General features: G+C 37.8%; 1 protein-coding gene across 8 annotated transcripts in view; it reads right to left on the bottom strand.

Annotated features, from left to right (window-relative positions):
- The window catches only part of CHD9 (chromodomain helicase DNA binding protein 9), an 85,260-nt gene that overhangs the window by 4,031 nt on the left and 62,746 nt on the right, over window positions 1-18,483 (bottom strand). For 4 of the 8 annotated variants that reach the window (XM_083870510.1, XM_083870511.1, XM_083870514.1 and 1 more), the window contains 19 exons: window positions 17,480-17,590; window positions 16,638-16,834; window positions 15,664-15,863; window positions 15,035-15,194; window positions 14,021-14,110; window positions 13,124-13,227; window positions 12,868-12,985; window positions 12,173-12,230; window positions 11,787-11,829; window positions 11,408-11,627; window positions 11,085-11,287; window positions 9,946-10,854; window positions 7,680-7,843; window positions 6,479-6,751; window positions 5,544-5,712; window positions 4,462-4,601; window positions 3,787-4,008; window positions 2,860-2,988; window positions 745-849 (listed from right to left, as the gene is read on the bottom strand). In XM_083870510.1, the coding sequence (XP_083726636.1) occupies window positions 745-849; window positions 2,860-2,988; window positions 3,787-4,008; window positions 4,462-4,601; window positions 5,544-5,712; window positions 6,479-6,751; window positions 7,680-7,843; window positions 9,946-10,854; window positions 11,085-11,287; window positions 11,408-11,627; window positions 11,787-11,829; window positions 12,173-12,230; window positions 12,868-12,985; window positions 13,124-13,227; window positions 14,021-14,110; window positions 15,035-15,194; window positions 15,664-15,863; window positions 16,638-16,834; window positions 17,480-17,590 (3,615 nt within the window). Of the gene's footprint in view, window positions 1-744; window positions 850-2,859; window positions 2,989-3,786; window positions 4,009-4,461; window positions 4,602-5,543; window positions 5,713-5,743; window positions 6,455-6,478; window positions 6,752-7,679; window positions 7,844-9,945; window positions 10,855-11,084; window positions 11,288-11,407; window positions 11,628-11,786; window positions 11,830-12,172; window positions 12,231-12,867; window positions 12,986-13,123; window positions 13,228-14,020; window positions 14,111-15,034; window positions 15,195-15,663; window positions 15,864-16,637; window positions 16,835-17,479; window positions 17,591-18,483 lie in introns of those variants that run through there. The other 4 variants (XM_083870513.1, XM_083870512.1, XM_083870517.1 and 1 more) reach the window with 4 other exon arrangements.

The raw sequence follows: 18,483 nt of genomic DNA, 5'->3' as shown, positions 1-18,483 counted from the left end.
TATATTCCCTTCAAAATGTATTGTCTTGAAATTTCCTTTCTAAAATGGCAATCATAGGATCAAACATTACTCATCACCATAGTACAACTGCCTTTTTTTCCTCAGCAAATAACTCTAATTTATATTAGTTTAATACAACTAGAGGAATTCGGAACTCAAGTTCTGTTCTTCTCTACTGCAGATAACTATTACTTTCTCAAAGAAATTCTGCTATTATTTATACATCAATTCAGAGGTACACACTATACAACACAACTTTTTGAAGTTCAAAATTTGTCCTTATCTTCAAGGCAAGACCACCTGAGTATCCTCACTATCCTAATTTCTCAAAGGTGCACACTAAAAGTAAAATAAGTACTTAAAATTATGCATTTTTTCTTCCCAACCAGATTTTTAGAGAAAGTAGTCTCATTAATAAATAATTTCTTGGCTAATATCTTCCCTAAAAGCAACTGGGCTGTATTTAAGAAAGTCACAGTATTACAGCATCTTCAACAAAATCTCTAATTTGGGGTTGCCAGTCACTGTCCCATCCCTTTCCCCTACTCCAGCTGAGCCAGCAAAGCATTTACTGAACTAAGCTGGCAGAAAGCTGACACTGACTCATGTTTGCTGTTAATGTAACACCAGAAAGGAAAATCACACCTCTTGGTATGCTTTTTTTTTTTTTTTTTTTTTTCTGTTAGCCTTGTCTCCTTTCAGATACATTTCATGTCATGGTTATCTTATTCTGCAAATACTCACAGATTGTTTTACAACTTCTCCCCACTCAGGAGCCACTCCATACTCTGGATTTTCTTTCAAGAACCTGCACAAATCCTTAAGAGGAGGAGCAAATGCACCCCCAACCTGAGAAGCAGAAGACAGAAGTCAATGAATATGTGACAACGAATAAGAAAAAAGGCAATATTAATACCTGACACTGTCATTTTAACCTTTTAAATAACACAAATAAAGTCTCACTTCAAATTATCACTGAGCATGATGCAGCTTTTGGCTGACTCCTTGTGAGAGGTGTGTACGTGATTTGTTCTAAATCTACTAAACTCAAACTCATCTATTGAGCTCAGTTTGAGACTTCAATATTTGACAATCCCACTAATGTTTAATACTTAGTGTTTATTTAGACATGCAGTGAATGGAAAAGCAACTACATGAACTGAGAGCAGTGGTCCAAGTATTACCAAGAAGGTCGCAAGCACAACCCTCTTAAACTTTTCCTTTATTCAGTACATAAATCCTATTCTCTCATCTCAGTCAACTTCTAAAAATAATTCTTTTAAGAGGGTTTGCCATCATGAAGTAAGTTCTTGAGGTTTTTTTAATGCAAAAAAGGCCAAGTTAAAGTTACTGAACAGCATATCCTAATAAAAAGCATATAAGCAGGAAATTAAGCTTTTAAATTAATGAGATGTATTATTCAGATCCAGAAAGAAAAAAGGAAAAAAAATTCCAGTTTCTGCTTAACTTTCTCTAGAACCTCACCTTAAACTTCTATTTTCTAGGCTACTTTTGGTCCCTCACTCCCTGCTACTCAAAATATTATGAAACTAAAACAGAAAATGAGAAAAAACTAGTTTGGTGAAACAGAGAAATTGGAGACCATTTATACATGAAAAAACAGATTAATAAAGCATCCAAGTACCAACTATGGAGTGAAAATCTGAGGGGAAAAAAAGCCATCATGAAAACACAGGTTTTTCACAGTAAACAGAGATCATCTCTCTCACTCCTTGATCCTCAACTTTGACAAGATCCCTCAGGGCACAGCTTTGAAGAGCAGCCATGGATCTCAGTTTCAAGAGACTCTCAACCATTCAGGTTCCCCTTTAGAGCTGCTGTCTCAATACACTGAAGAGATTAAAGACTCAAATTCTGCCTTGCTCTCCTGTACAGATGGACAAAGCTCCTGACCTTAATATAGCAGCATACAAAAATCCCCTATCCTGCCTCCCTTGTAGCTGCTCTAACAAAAAGAGAAGCTGCCAGTGCCACAAGAGAAAGGGAAAATGCTCCATACATGGAGACAACAGCTCAAAGATTCCCCCTGGACTGCTGCTCTGGTGCTACACTGACATTCAAAGACACCATCACACACATCTGGCCAGATCTGTTCAACAGACACCAGAAATGTTTAATGTTCTGCACGCTTTTCTTCAACATCGCCTTTAGCCTCCCCCGGAGCCTATTCAAATACGTTATGCTGTTCCCAAACTTTGACCATCTGTACAAAAATTCAATTCAATGTCTGCTCTCACATCTTCCACTGCCTTTTCATAAGAATTTCCCCTTCTTTTGTTCTCCTGTTCCCTTACCATTTCATCTAGAAATGTGACTGACAAGCCAATACCTACTGGTGGATCCATAAAGGGCAAATGTGATACATCACTGAACAAAGCAAAAAGCGAAGCAAACCAGTGCACAGGATTCCCTCAATTCCAAAGGACAAATCTCCATGTCAGATATACTCTCAATACAATTTTAATTGTGTCAATAATAGTAATGAGAAGAGTACAAAATATCTCAAACTTCTGACAAAGTTGCCACTTTGATATTTTGAACATGTATTTTAGTGGCCCTGCCTGTCTGAGTCAATGGCACAAACACTGCAGCATACTGAGTATTCAATTCTATAAACCATGGGCTAAGTTTCTATCTGTATCTTATATAATTTAATAATAGTTGATAAAAAACTACTAGAAGATTGTAAATGATATTTTTGTTCTGTGCCAAAACTTCGAAACAAAAGCCTTTCATTTGTACACTGGGAAAATTTTATCACGTGTAGTACATCAAGTTCTTCATCTGGAGTAACTTATTATTTGGGAAGTATCAGAATGGGAACAGTATCACCAATACCTTTCTTGCATTTCTTCTATTTATGAGCTGAACACGTTCTTCACCAGTTAAACTGTTAACATCCAGTTTATTGGGGTTTCGACAACGGTGTCTTTTTTGTTTGGGCCTCCCATCATGCAGCTGCATCCTCTGTTATTAAGGAATTAAAAACCCAATTATCTTTCTGATATAACTGCTTTAAAAACAGCAAGATCTCTGTGCATTCTCTTGAGTCAGGCATTAATATGAAGCCAGCTTCAGAAATATTTAAGTAACAGTATTTATTTACTAATCAAAATCATTTAATAAGCAGCCCAGTAAACAGCACTACATCATCTCTCTGATGCCTCTGCACACTGCTTTACTAGTTTTTCAGTTTTTAACAGTGCTTTAACTGTCTGGAAGATTGCTGCTGTTTTATATTATCTTCATGGAGAAGTAAGGTTGTTATTCCAGGTATCACACATAAGATTTTCTCACATTCTGCTAAACATTAATACATCTCAAATTCAGAAGTAACAGTATGAGAAGATCCTACCCACACAAACACCACTACCACAGCACTGTACTGTAGGTATGAGGTACACTGCACAATAAATTCTTTAATCCCCTTGCACATCACTAAATATGCTGTTACACATTTTCAGCTCTCATCATCAGTATCATGGTAATATGAGTTTTCTTATCCTAGATTATTTTTTAAATCATAAGTGAAATATGCAAAGATCAAATGTCTTGATTTAGTACTGCTTTTCTTGGCAATTACATTTGTGAGACAAAAGAAAGGCTTGCAGACCTCACACTATAAAAAGAAATGGACATTTTCCTTTTCCTATGTGAAACAGAAGAACAAGGAAATCATTCCCTGGGACATAGAATACAAACTCAAATACATCATATGTGAAATATTTTACTATTTAACTAGGGAGAGGTAAAAGAAATACTCACAGGAATACAAGCTCCTGAATCTTCAACATATCCAGGATGTTCTTTCAGCCACCTTTCTAAATCTTTTCTTTTAGGGGCATCATCACCTGCAAGCCTTGTTCCATCTTTCAGGTTAATAACAGGAACTGGACTCTCTGCATCGAGCACGCCTTGGGACTGTGTGTAAGTGAGTGCTGGGTTTATTCCTGCAGTAACCTGGCAGGAGTTAATACCTGGATTAACCTGGAGAAATTAAAAACATCTGATTTACTGCACTGAAAACAAACCATCACAATTATTTCATGTGTGAGTCAATGAAAGCCAGTTTTGCAGACCACACTCAAGGACTTGGGCACTGCTCAAGCCACTGAAATCCCTTCAAGTCACTGCCCAGATGTTACAGGAAGGGATGTCCTCGTGTTGCTACGTCAAGCCACACATTTTTAATAACACACTGTTAAAGTTCATCAGAATTCAAGTCATATTTTAAAAACAGTCACTGATATTGTATATCTCTAATTTTTAATGACACTCCACCAGTTGTCATATGTGTAATTATAAACCATCAGCAAAAAATATCCCAAACCTGAAAGTTCTGACTACAAGTTTCTGTGGAACAGGGACAGTTGGTTATGCTCAGTTAAGGCGTTAATAATTTTTATCTTATTTTTTGGATACAAAATCAAGTTTACTTACATGGTTAGGCTGTTTATTTCTATTCATAAAGAGGACATCAACCCCCTCTACATTCTTCCTTCTTCCTCGTCTCTTTTTGACTACAGGCTGACTGTCAACTATAACTCCATTGGCACTGGCTGTTAAGTGACTGGAAGTACCTAATAAATAATGCAATAAAACTTGTGTCAGATGCTTGTTTATAAAGAGAAACATGTCTGAATAAAAAGAGGAAAAAATTTATTTGAATTAGTCTGAATGCATGCAATTTCTACATGTAACAGCTAAGATAAATTGCCCTTTGTTTTATGACTATTTAAAGCATCATGAATATCAGGCTCTGAAAGCCACTTTACTATGAAAGTTTCATTACTGCCCCTCCACCCCCTCCAAATTAATCTGTACAGGGATGACAGCTGTTGAAAACTGTTGATATCATATACAGAGAGAGGCAGACATCCCTAAATAAATGTTTAGCAAGACCTGAATGATTTGTTGCAAAATTTAAGCAGAAGCTGGCCTAAATTAAGCACCCATTTCTAATAATTTCTAGTATTTTAATCCAAATGTTAGCTCTTTACTTCAGGCTCATTTTTATTGTTAAGAGTATACCTACAGTTACTTTGTTATAAAACAAGCTGTAAGTTTTTGGCTATAAATCAAAAATTGATTCTAGATTATTGTCCTCCAATGCCTCTTTATATGAAACACAAGAAAGATTATGAAGAGTCCAAATTGGCAGAGACATAAATCTAGAACTCTTAATCTTTACTTACAAAGTAGCCACATTAAATTCTGAGTTAAACAAATTACTGTCAGTGTACAGTGATGCAATTTATAATTATTAGTAACTTCTTTGGAGGGGGTTTACAGTGTATAATGGCACCACTGTAATAAATGAACATTACAGTTATTGACACTGTGATAAAGTATCAGGTTCTCTAAACTGGAAAATGTCTCTACACTGGAGAGAATTTCTCCAGACCTCAGTTTAGAACAACACTGCAAACATCTCTCTTCCACTGCCAATTCATGGACATCAACAGAAGAACCCAGAAGATTTAATACTAGATTACCCTTCTGCTCTCTGGTATTTTATGTACCTGATTTGGGAAGTGATTTTGGGAAGTTGACAAGGCTGGTTTCCGAAGCATTCTGGAGTTCACGTAGCCGAGCCAGATATTGCTGCTGACCCAATGCACACTCCTCGCTTTCAAATGGCCTTTTCTGAGACAGTCCCTGCTTCTGAAAAGTCAATTTCAAACCACCTTCCTGTTAAATAAATGCCAGGGTTAGAAGAGCTTCTGCTGAAGCAGAAAGAACTATTTTATTATCAGGGTTTTCGCATACAGTTACTCCAGCAGAATTGAGAAAGAATGAAAACACTGTGTTAGACCTTATACAATCTTGCTCTTCCATGTAAAACCAGAATTTCAACAGCAATTTCATCTGAACTGAAAACTCCAGACACTGGTAAGGTGTTTTACCTCCTGAATCCAGTCCTAGACCCAACTACAACAGCAAACAGTCGCATATTTTTATGTGCTACAAACAGGCCTCAAACTACAGATAAACAAAATATTTGAAGCTTCTAGTCTGCATTTAAACCAGGAAATTTTCCTGTAACCCTCTAAAAGACCATGAAATAATAAAATGATTGCTGAAATGTTTAAAAACAGCTGAACAGCACGAATACCTTTTTATACTAACCAGATTTGTTAGAAACAGCATAAAACAAGCTGTCTGAGGAAGCATCAGCATGGCAAAAATTCAATTCAGAGACAAAAATGATTCCTTCCAGTGGCTTATGCAAATTAAAAAAAAAAAAAAAAAGGAAAGAAAAAAAGAACATAAAAGAACCCCCTCCCCAAAAAACCAAACCCAAACCCCAAACACTCAGTGCCCAGAAGCAGCAGACCCAAATACCCACAAACAAGTGTGTGAAGAAGTGAGAGTGAGAGCAGGCAGCCACTTGCAGGTAAAGCATGCCGCACACCGCAATCGCAACCAGGTCCTAGGGCAATAAAAATAAACATACGTCATTGATTTTCACTGTAAACTCCTTTTCTCGTACATGCTTCTTCACCTTTGACAGCTGGGGTGACTGCTCATATTCTTCTTTTACAGCTGCAAGAGGGGGTGTGGGTGCACTGGGCTCACTGTACTCTGCAGCTGCCCCTGAGCTGTCCAGGAGTTTGGTGGTGTAGAACGATGCCACCGTGGTGCTGTCGTAGCTCCTTCGGGCTGAAGGCCATTTACCCTTCAACACTGTCTGACAAATGCTGTCCAGTCTGTTAATCATAACTCGATCCTAAAAACAAGAGAAAATCGTTGTGTAAGACCAGTGCTTACCAACACTGTTACATTTTTATATTAGCTCTTAGTTCTGCCGAGAAATTACTTTTTTACCATTGGACTTGAAGATTTTTGAAATTCCTGGGTTTGTACTGGTTTGCTGTAAATCTGTGAAAGCACTTCTGGACTTAATTTCACTAGGTACCTCTAAACAAATATCCAATTTCTCTCATCTGTACAGGGTCAGGCAAATGATTGAAATATACTATCTCCCTGATTTTTAAAGGAAAGATATGGTAACTACCAAAGCAGTATTTGTATGTGTGGCTCTGACTCACTGCTAGCAGGATGTGAATCTGTGAGCAGCACCATAACATACAGCAAATAGCATTTGTAAAACCAAATCTCTGGACTACTATTCTCCTTTTAGCTTCCAAAACCATGTGATTCCTCATTCTCATCCTTTGGACACCAAACACAGATAACACTTCACATACTTCCGTAATGCACAGTTCTCAAGTCCCAGTAAACTCAGCTAAGTATATGAGGACCACAGAAACTACTGGATTTTCTGATCATTTCACAGTTACTTGTCAGATATAACTTGTCATTGCTAAAATTACAACTTCTGTAAGCAAATATTTATTTCTGAGTTCAAGATTCTCCCCCTAAGTCAACTTTTTTACATTTTGAGTATCGTTTTTCACAACGTCCCTAGGACCTGTGACATTTAAGTTATGCTCCCCTTCAAAATTTATGAAAAGTAGTATCCACATTTAAATGCATATTTCAGGAGTCAACCTAGCAACATGTAAAAGGTCCTGAAGCTCAAATGCTACAACTATTTTCCCTGCTTCATGGTTCTAACATATTTAACAGAGTATTAATGTTAGAGCCCACCTTCAACTACTACTTTGGTTTTCAAAGTTGCATTATGAACTTGCCTTTGGCCAGTAGGATGCAGCCAACATGTATCCACCTTGTAGGAGATAACTGGAATTTGGTGTCCCATTGTTCATTTGGAAACTGTCTTGTGTCTCATCTTGTGTAGTGCTCAGAGAGGCCACACTCTCTTCATCATAGGCTTTTATATGTGGAGTTCCTTCTGCTAAATAAAACCATCAAAATCATTATGTTGTAAGGGAATTAAACACTCACTGTAAGACGGTCAGGTGAACAAAACACACAAAACAATGTTCAGAGAAAGCCCAAACACAAAGTTAAACTGAAGAATTTATCTATTAGTTTTTTCAGGCTGATCATTTTCAAGGGATGTAAATTCCACACATATTCCTGTTAGTATTTTGAAGCTTAAGATGTCAAACATTTAGCTGTTTGGAAACAGACATGCTTCAGAGTAGTCTAACAGACAGTCTTCACTTAACATACTTCCTTTGTAAGACAACATTCACTAAAGTATAGAACTAAATTGAAATCAAAGGAGTCTTATCACCAGCACATGGCAAATCCATTGGGACAGTACTTTAAAGAACAGCCCATTTCATTTACTGCATGGAATAGTGGATTTTCCATGCCTTGAACATGTGTACCTGCAGAATTCAACTGTTCAATTTTTAATCACTGAGGATTTTTTCCTATTATCTTTCCAGTGTGTCCTCTGACTTTGCTATATTTCATCATTAGTATTCCCATTTTGCCTCCATCCAGACAACAACAGAATGACATGAGGAAACATGGGGAAACAGTCTGAAACAACAGTGTTGCCTGAAAATATAACTACTACATCAGCACAAAGAGTAAGAGGGGCAGCTCTTCACAAATTAAATTTGTCCTTAACAATAGCTCTGTACTGAGTCATCTGATAGAATCCAGCACTTCCTTCAGAGATGCTTCAAATGTGGAAAGTATGCCAAAGGGTCATTGCCATTGTACAACCAGTGAAATAAAACCTGGGCTTAAAATTATAATACGGATGAAGTGAACTTTCTGGCATTTACCAATCTCTTCAACATCAATGGCAAAATCACCAAAAAAACCCCAAAACAAAAAGGCAAACTGATTTATGGGATTCTGCAGTCTGAGGAAGGCAGGATTACTTGCCTGAACAGACTGAGCTGGCACAAAATGAGCCTAATATTTGGACTTGTAGCATGGTTATGGTATCCACAATCTCTATCTGAATATTTATGTTAAATAAATATTCCTTTGCTGCCTTTATTTTACTGTTTGCATACAACTGTTTCCTCTAAAAATGTCCTTTCCCTGCTACAGGCAGCAGCGTATTATTAATTTTCTGTAAGTGGCATTTTACTTGCCCAGTAATCATTTCCCCAGTAAATTAACCCCACAGTTTCCATCTGTCATTTTTATGGACAAGAAGATCCATCTGATTAAGACAATGCTCTCTTCCCCTTAGGTATTGGAAAAAAATAGGTTCTTAATCCCACTGCCTACCTTCATTTTCTTCCCTTCTCTATTACCATTTGTGCCACACAGAGAAATCTTTCCACATTCTGAGTTTCAGTGGGAGAACCAGAGGTCACTTCACAGCAGCAAAGTAAGGAGTGTATTAAATAATGAATGGTTGGGTTATTAAAAACTCTAAATCACTTCATCAGAGGTTTTTGCTTTTAGTTTGAAGCTTTCACTGTGGCTGTGTTACATGGTCTTATGTGCTGCAGTCACCTCTGTGTTGCCTAAGCAGGTTTAAGGGAATTTTTTGAAAAGTATTTAGGTGTTTGAAAATTCACAATAGAAGTCCCGTTCACAATAGAAAGCAGCCGACATGACTCAAGTTTTGACAAAAGGAAACTTGCAGGTTTCATGAAAGAACAATGAGGAAGCTACACAGACAGGTGAGCAAGAGTGGAAAAAACAAACAGGGAAACCTAAAGGATCTGTTTAGAAACAAAAAGAACCCATAGTAGGGAATACACACACAGAGTATATTTCCAGAAAACACTGTCCATTCCACTCTCCCACACATGAACCACATGCACAGCAACCTTGCTTAGGGAGCCAACACATCCTAAGGACCTCACCCAAGGCACTGATATGAAGCAAACAAAAAGCAGTACTCCAGAAATTCTTCCAACTCACTTGGAAGAATCAAGCAAATATGTTTCTTTACATTTACTTAATATTTAATGAAGTTTACTTCTGAGGGATTTAATAGCCTTTTTTAGACATTTTTCCATTAAGAATAAACTAGTTAAGAGTTATACTGCAGAAGTAAGACTACACACATACCACGTTTTTGTGCCTCCTCTTCATCACTATCACTCTCTTCAGACGATGATGATGATGACGACGATGATGATGAGGACGATGAGGAGGAGGATGAAGATGCTGAAGAACAAGATGAAGATGATGAAGAGCTAGAGCCAGATCGAGAGTGGGAACAAGATGAGGAAGACGAAGAGGATGAAGATGATGACCTGGAAGAACAGGATGATCTATCTGAGTCAGAGTCTGAGTCAGAGCTAGAGTCAGAGCCCCTTTTGCTGACTCTCTGTTTTTTGGAAGCTGGGTTTGGAGTTAGAGGCTCTGTCCTTGCTGCCACCATGCGCCTGTCTGTCTCAGCCTTCACGCTAGGTCTGTGGTCTGTAATTTGTATCGGGGTGCCGTTTTTGGGACTCAAAGGTTCAGATTTCAGTATTGTCTGTGTCTCCTCTGTAGACATAGATTCCTCTTCAGAAGACTGAGGGTCCTCTTTCAGATTTTCACTTTTAGCTTTTGTGTCCTCAAAAGCATTCACTTTAGCATCTGACAGTCTTGACTGAGGTGTAAGAGGAGAAGCAGATAATGCCATCTGGTACTGGTGCAAGAGTGGGGTAGAAGTCCTTGAGAGAGCCACTTTGTTTTGATTATAGTTCCTCTGGGCAGACATAAATGAGAGTTCAGGATCACGAAGGATATGATAATCTGTCCTGCTAACTCCGTGCTTAGCAGCTCCAATAAGTAAATCCCTGTCGTGAGTCCCACATTCCCACCAGACAGGCAGGTCTGGGTTTGGCTGGCACAGCTTGAGTCGCTCAAAGAGCTGGGGGTGTCTGAGAGCCTGTTCCCGCACTTTCCGCAGGAGCTCGATGCGGTACAAAGTCCGGGAGGCGCGTTCCTCCGTGATGGGCTGGATAAAAAGGTTTGGGTCCACCAGTTCTGTATGAAAACAAAGCAAATGAGAGTCTGCCAAAACCAACACATCAGTACTTCAAGCAGATAACTCTAATCAGTTATTTATCCCCATTATAAGCTTTCAATTTTACTCTCAACATGCTTCCTAATTCTTCCTCCTTCCTCCATTTTTATCTTCCAACACATGAAAGGAAAACCTTTTCAAGTTAAGCACTGACAACATAAATTTAAAAAGTAAAAACATAAACACCCACCTTCTTTTGAGGGGAGACGACAGACCCTCCTGCACATTGACATAAATGCATACAGGTACTTCTCCAAGCTCTCATCGGTTTTCTTGTGCAGCCGAGCCATCGCTCGAAACTTGGTCCAATCAAACCGTCCCCTCTCAGGGTCAAACACCACTCCAAATGTGGACACGACTCTGTAAAAGTCAGCTTCTTCTCTTCTTGTCCATCTTGACCAGCAAGAAAAAGATGTGAAATTCTGTCAGTTTCTTCACTGTTTCACACATTATGTCTTTACCATGTTTTACTTAAGGGCAGATTGAAAAAGTACATTTTCATGCTGCACATACCTTTGCTGTCTTTCAATCTTAGCAGCCATCTTTGGATTTAGTGCAGCTTCTTCATATGGAAGCTGCATCATATTGGTTTGTACTGGGAATGTTGGCTGGATCTGCTGGGCCTGCCTGTTTTTACTCGTGCGTTGATAAGCCGTTATCAGGCGGCGCAGACGCGTTGTTAAGGCAGACTGAGTGGGCCAATAGACTTTGTCCCCTTCCATCATTTGTCCATCTAGATGAGAACCAAGTAATGGGAAAAATAAAGAAGTTGATCATTGCTGAGGTCTATGGTTCCACACCAGGTAATCTATGTTTTAGCTAAGAATCACAGGAATGAAACAATTCAAAACACATAAGCAAATGGCTGAGATTTGAGGTTTTATGGATTTACCTCCATCTGCTATTACGAGATCACCTGGGGATGAAACATCATCCTGTAAAAAAACAGAAGTGAAGCACAATTTAAAATATAGCCTTCTCCAGAGATTTAGGTTAAACATACATCTTACAACAATTTCTGAATATGACAAAGAACAGAAGTAACAGTTTGGATAAATGGCTAACAGGGCATACAACAGAACTATGCAACCTTTGCCTACCATTCCCACCCCCCCAGACAACTTCAGAAACACATGGAGTAAGCTTTATCAATTTAGAGAAATACAGAAAAAGAAGTAATAATTTGCTCAACAAAAAGAAAGAAGTATTACATTACAAGTGAACATGTGTCTAAGTGAATGAGTGTTAAAGGGAGCTATTAAATGGTGCCTACTGTACCTCTATGTCATCTTTAAACAGTGCTGGTGCTGGTTTATATTCTGGATCTTCTACATCCCTGTTAAAATTTCAACACAAAAGAAGTAATTTTAGTAATATTTTACACTAACTGAAAAATTCTTACACTCCTTTCAATTAAGCAAAACTGATTTAAATTTAGTAAGAGACTGTATTTAATTTTATGTTTGAAATTAAGAAAGTAATTCATGGCAGCTTTGGCTCAAATTTGCTCCCCCCAATTCCCTGTATCACCCAAAGGTATTCTTTGTGACCACAACTAAAAACCTCAGCAATAAGGCAATGAATAAAAGCAGTTCTCTCTTTCAGCAGTTATCAGTAATTCTGATCTACTGAGGTCACTGGTCAGCTACACAAGACTAAGACATCAAAAGCTGACCTGAAATCAAGTTAAATATGTCTGCAGCACTCCACCTCTGAATGCTTTTGCACTTCAATGTCTAGGCAGTATTTTTAATAAATCAACATGATGTCAGATCCTTATTAATAACAAGTAGCTGCATTTTTCCCCTAACTGAAATCCCACCATTCCCCTTTTCCACCCTATGGGAGTAAAATCAAAGCAGTGTTCCTTACAACAATGACACCAAACTCATGTAAAACCAGTTACAAAGATAATAAGGTACAGCATGTAAATCCACATTTGCTTTGAAACCCCAAAACATTCCCTTCCATACCCATCCATATAATCATTTGCTCTCTGTTCAGCAGCAACTGCTTTCTCATCTGGTTTTCCAACCCTTTCTAAGAAGCAAAGAGCTGGGTCTGCTCTGATAGTGTTGTATTTTTCATAACCTATAAAGGAAAAAAAAAAAAAAAAAAAGGCAAAAATTCAACTTCCAGACTAAACAAAAAAAAGGCAAATATTGAGTGTAGAGTGTTTTTATATTGGGGTGCAGGGACTGTACATACACAATCACTCTCATTACTCACCATGTTTAAAAACTCCAATTAGGAGAGATTTATCTGCATCTGCATCCCACCACTCAGCAGGAACTTCAGAGTGGTCTGGCTCAGGAACCCAAACATCAATTTCACTAAAGAGAATCACCAAGAGCATACCAACATCAATAGAATTCGGAGGAAGGAATATTTTTTTTTTTAATTTTCTTAATACTTCTCTACTTTGTGTGGGACTTGAAACTTCTCTCTTCAAGCACATAAGTACAGTAAAACCCTAAAACCAGCAATACAAAACACCCAGACAGCTTGGTATTTTGTATTTGAGACCAGTAACAGGGGAAGAATACAAAAGCAAAACCAGCATACAATATTCTTCCTCTCTCACTGAACTTCAACTCCCAGCAGCCTGTGCCTGCACAGCTTTGCACACCAAGGAGTATCTGTGCCAGTGTTTAATAGCACGAGAGGGACTGTTCTTCACTAGTATTTCTGAACCAAATTACAACTTTCTATCTGCACAAGCTCCTGTAGCAGTGAGTTCAAGAAATTTTGAACAGCAATACTTGCATTAAAAAAAAAAGTTTAAAAAAAAAGTCATTAATAGAACACAGAGCACATAATCAAAAGCATGGGAAAACCTGCCAATTATCATGTCAAGTATATAATTCTATCTTTCACTCACTTTTTCAGTCTATTTGAATCGTATTATTTTACTTTATAAAGCTAGACTCATAAAGAGGAATCAGGACTTACACATGTCAAGTTGATGAAGTGTTTAGTAAACAAAGAGAAAATAAAAACATGTTCCTCACAGCCTGAGGATAAACACATTTAGTTTTAACATTTCTTATTTAGGGCTAGGCAGATTCTTGAATTTTCATCTGACATTTGAAATAAACAAGTAAAAATACTCTCTCTACAGTTCACCTGGCATCAGTTCCATCAAAGACCTTTTGGAATTCACTACCAATGACTTCTTGTTTTAAGTAATAGAGCATTCTTACTCGAAGTAAGACCCTAAATAAAGAAAAAAGAGAAATACGAAGATTAGAACTCTAAAAGCTTTCAATAATTGTGGATGGTTTTGTTTTGTCTTTTTTAATATCACAGAGATTTCAAATCATTTTCCTAAAACATACTTCTTGCAGTTTTAAGGTGGTAACATCCAGCTCAAGTGACCTAAGACTTTTAATTGTCATCACATTTACAAATTGTTTAATTGCAAAATTTCTTTCAAATCCTGAAGACCAGGGTCTGCAGAACACTCTTCACTTACTTTATAAAATACTGCTAAGAAAAAACTGCTATTTCCCTTTTCTTGCTTAGAACATGCCCAAGAGAGGATTGACTGGGCTGACAATGAACATCCTCCCCTTAACCTCTCAATTCCCTCTCACTCACAATTTGGTGCATGACCACAGTGACTTCTCCATGCTTTATCTCCATCCTTGACTACAGCTGTATGAATTTTCCAAGAAGAATAGGACAAGTTTTGCTACAGAAAAATCATTTATGTAAACCAAGCTCATTCACTGCCATGAATGACTAAGCTTTCACAAGCTGGTAGCTCAGATTCTCTGAAGCCTAGAAAAAGTGCCAGGGAAACAGCATGTGAAGATTGAGGGCAACAACTTCAGTGCTTTCAGCCTCTCTGATAAGCACTCCCACTCTTCAGTCCCTTGGCTGCTGCAAGGCATCCCAAACATGTTAGCATGAGATCTCTCCACAGACAAAAACAGATCAAAAATTGTAACACAATTATTTTACATGTGAAATCATCTATTCACCTCCAAATACACCACAACCTATTTATTCTAATCAAACTAACACCATTAAAACCTCTTTCCTCCTACTGCCCGAACTATTTTAAAGTCTAAGACAATGAGAAACTAGAAGAAAAAACAAACATTGAAAGATATTCACACTTCAGCTATTGCTTACTTGTTGCAATGGTGCTTTATGTGCTTTTTGTATCCTTCATCTTGCAACAGATGTTCTGGATTGTATTTTCGAAGCCATTCTGCTTTGTGTATATCAAAAGTGCTAGGCTGGGTCTTCACTTTTTTTCCTTTTCTTCCTCTAGGCACAGGGGCTGATAAACCTATATAATGTAAAATATTAAAGGTATAGATATAGATGCCCACAATACTTATAGTTCCTATATCCTGTACAGATACTGTGATCTTCAGTGCAGGAACAACACTAACTCTATGTGAGTCATGTATGTAACTCAGTATGGGAGTCTTTTTATGTCTCAGAACACCACTGGAGGACACACTGCCAGTAAGGACAAACAAGAGAGAGGGAAAAGAGGAGTGTGCTGTCTGTCACCTACTATGGAACAGAAGAGGTTCTTATGAAATGAAAGCTCACATCAAACACCATTTCGGTAAGCCATCAAATCAAGGCAAAGGACACTTCTTTGCCCATCAGTTGAATTATGTGCTTGAAATAAATTCCATTTATTTCAAGTAGGATGCATTCAGAGAGGGTTTTTAGCTGATTTTATCCCAGTACCACAGGCACACACCTATAAGCTGTTTAAGTGCAGGAACACATTAAGTCCTTACCGAGGTGGTTCTGTAACTCTCGTGTTTGTCCATCCTCTGTTGGGGTGATGAGATCCCATATAAAACTTTTTATTTTCTCATCCCCTCTGTAGTGAACAAGACAATAGGCTAACAGGGCTCGGCAAATGATCTCCACATCATGTTCATTCAGCTGCCTCTTGAAGCGACCATGGGACAGAATTTCTCTCCACCGACCCCACCTAGTCCAAAGTGAAACACAAATCAGCACCTGGAAGTGAAACACTGGGGTAGCTACAGACTTCTCTTACAAAAGAAAATTTTTCTCTGAAACATTCAGCTCTAAATGTTTTTCTCTTAGCTTAAGTTACTGAGTAGAAATAAGAAAGTAACATTTGCAACATAACTCCAACTGATTAAATCAGTTTTAAACAAAAAGTGCCTCTTTATAAAAAGTATGAATAATTGTTTTAAACTTTAAAGGCACAAAACTGATGGGAACTCATTCTGACAAGAATGCTGTTATTTTTCTTGTAAGATGGGTGAGACGAGACCTAAGATTTGATTTCCAAATCAACTTATCTGATTTCAGTACGCTTAAAATAACTGGTTAGATTCTCAGTTCCTATTTGTGCCTCACAGAAGTGCAAGATGTTCTACAATTATGAAAATCAAGTTACCTACCAAGCCTTTACTTCAGACATTTTTAAGGAGTCTTGAGTCTGCCTGCAGCACTTACTGTAATGGTTTTTAGAGAGACTCCTGTAGTGCCCATATTAAATGCTATAATCTCATTTGAAAAAAGGTTTTCACCCTTCTTTCTTAATGTTTCTTTAATTGCAAATTGTCAGGAACATTTACTAAGGGGTGCAAGAGAAATTCCTGTTCTAAAAACATCTTCTGCACACACGCCAGGTTATTGCCAATGTAGAGTTAAGTTATTCCACAAATGTGATTTACTACATGGAAAAAACCATATTTTTACAACACAGAATGAAGAAGCAAGTACACAATACCCATAGACCAGCAGGTTCTTCTCCACACGGAAGCACTCTGTCCTTCCATAGCCATTGGAACGGTCACAGGGCCGGCGGAGCTTTGGTTTCTCCTCGCTCTCACTCTCCACCTCAGACAACTCTGCCAGCTCATCCTTTGTGGCACTGAAGGGCCGTGTTTGCTTCCTGATCCTCGGGGTATCAATAACAAGGCTGTTCTGCAAAATCGCAAACAAACCTTGTGAGAGAAACCTTGTGACAGTACTTGGCTTCAGTTCTGAAACAATTCCTACCTCTTGTCATTCACATCTATTTACTAATAACACTGAACCCATGGAGCAAGTAAAACATTCTGTGGTATTTAAGGCAACAATGAGTTTCATGTACTAATGCCAGCACATTAGTTACAAACAACACAGTATCTCATCTGAGCTGAACACTCACAGACTTCTCTTACAAAGACTGCAGAGTAAAGGGGCACTGAAACCTTTTTGAATCAAATGCATGGGGAATGTCTTCCAAGTATAGGACACAGATTACAGTATTATAAAATTTCTATCTGTCTTAGCACTTATTTTGCAGATTCCAGTCCAAGATTTACAGACAGAGAAATGGGACAACCAGAGTAATTCCACACTTTCAATCATTTTCAGGTCTTTGACAAAAAATCAGGAATGTCCCAACTTTTTCTGGACAGCAGGGAAATAGGAAATACTACAGCTGTCAGCAGGCTGACTGCCCATGCACAAGAAGTCTGATTTGTTGAAAAATTAATCAAAAAGCACCAGAAATCCCACACCTGCAATTTCAGAATTCAACAGCAAGCACACACTTGAAAAAACACACATTAAAAAAGTACTTACTCTACCACTGATAGCATCAATATCTATTTCTGCTTTTTTGGCCCATTTCTGCCAGAAGTTGGGATCATCTAGTGAAATATCAGTCCTGTTTCCAGATGCAACAAAACTAGCCTGTAATAAATAAAACTAAAGCTTACCAACATCATACATCAAAAGTTTGTAGTTTGCCTCACTGCTGTGAAGATTGCCTGACCTTATTTCATCAAAACTCTCCCAAGCAGCTGTTAAGACTTTAGAAGTTACTTACACTGCAAAGCAACTCAAAGTTCTCCTCCCCCTTAATTTTTAAAAATCAGATCCATAAAATATCAGAAAAATCTAATGAACTTTTATGCATCATTAGGAGAGAAGAACATTAAGCAGCAAGATTCTTCTGCTTCTAAGTCTGAATCTAAATTACTCGAATGGAGGAAAAAAGAATCTTTTGAAGAGGCTTATCAGCATTTGGGGATTTCATCTCATGCAGAAGTACTCGCTTGAGGGAAATTTCAAAGGGGCGTTTAAGCTGCCAACAATCAAAGCCTGAGTGCATGGAATAGGCTTAATTTCAGAAGGCATTTAAAAAACCCTGATACACTGCATTTGGGAAAAGAGTAAATACACATAAAAATTCTAACTCTTCTGATAAAAGACAGTGATGATGATCTTTAGAAATCTACTTCTTATTTAAGCCAAAATCAGCAAGATATAAGAAAACCTAAATAAACATATAAATAAAAAATATTTTTAAATATTGCTATTTAAGAATATAAATATACATTTATGATATTTAAAGTCTTCTTGTTTCTTTGCCTTTTAGATTCTTTTGGAATTCTCACAATTGCATTCATGAAGTGCCCACAACCCCAAGCTCGGTTTTACTGCTTGATATTTTACAGTCTCAGTCTTGTTCCCATGTACATCTATGTATCTTCACTCACTGCTTTTAGAAGGTTTCTTATTTAGCTTCTCCAATTTTTACCAAAAAAGCTCAAGGTTCAAAATGGATCCTTTGTTTATGCATC

The sequence above is a fragment of the Zosterops lateralis genome (genome assembly GCF_965231275.1).
Source record: "Zosterops lateralis genome assembly, chromosome: 12".
NCBI lineage: Eukaryota > Metazoa > Chordata > Aves > Passeriformes > Zosteropidae > Zosterops > Zosterops lateralis.
This window is presented reverse-complemented; position numbering and strand designations above follow the sequence as displayed.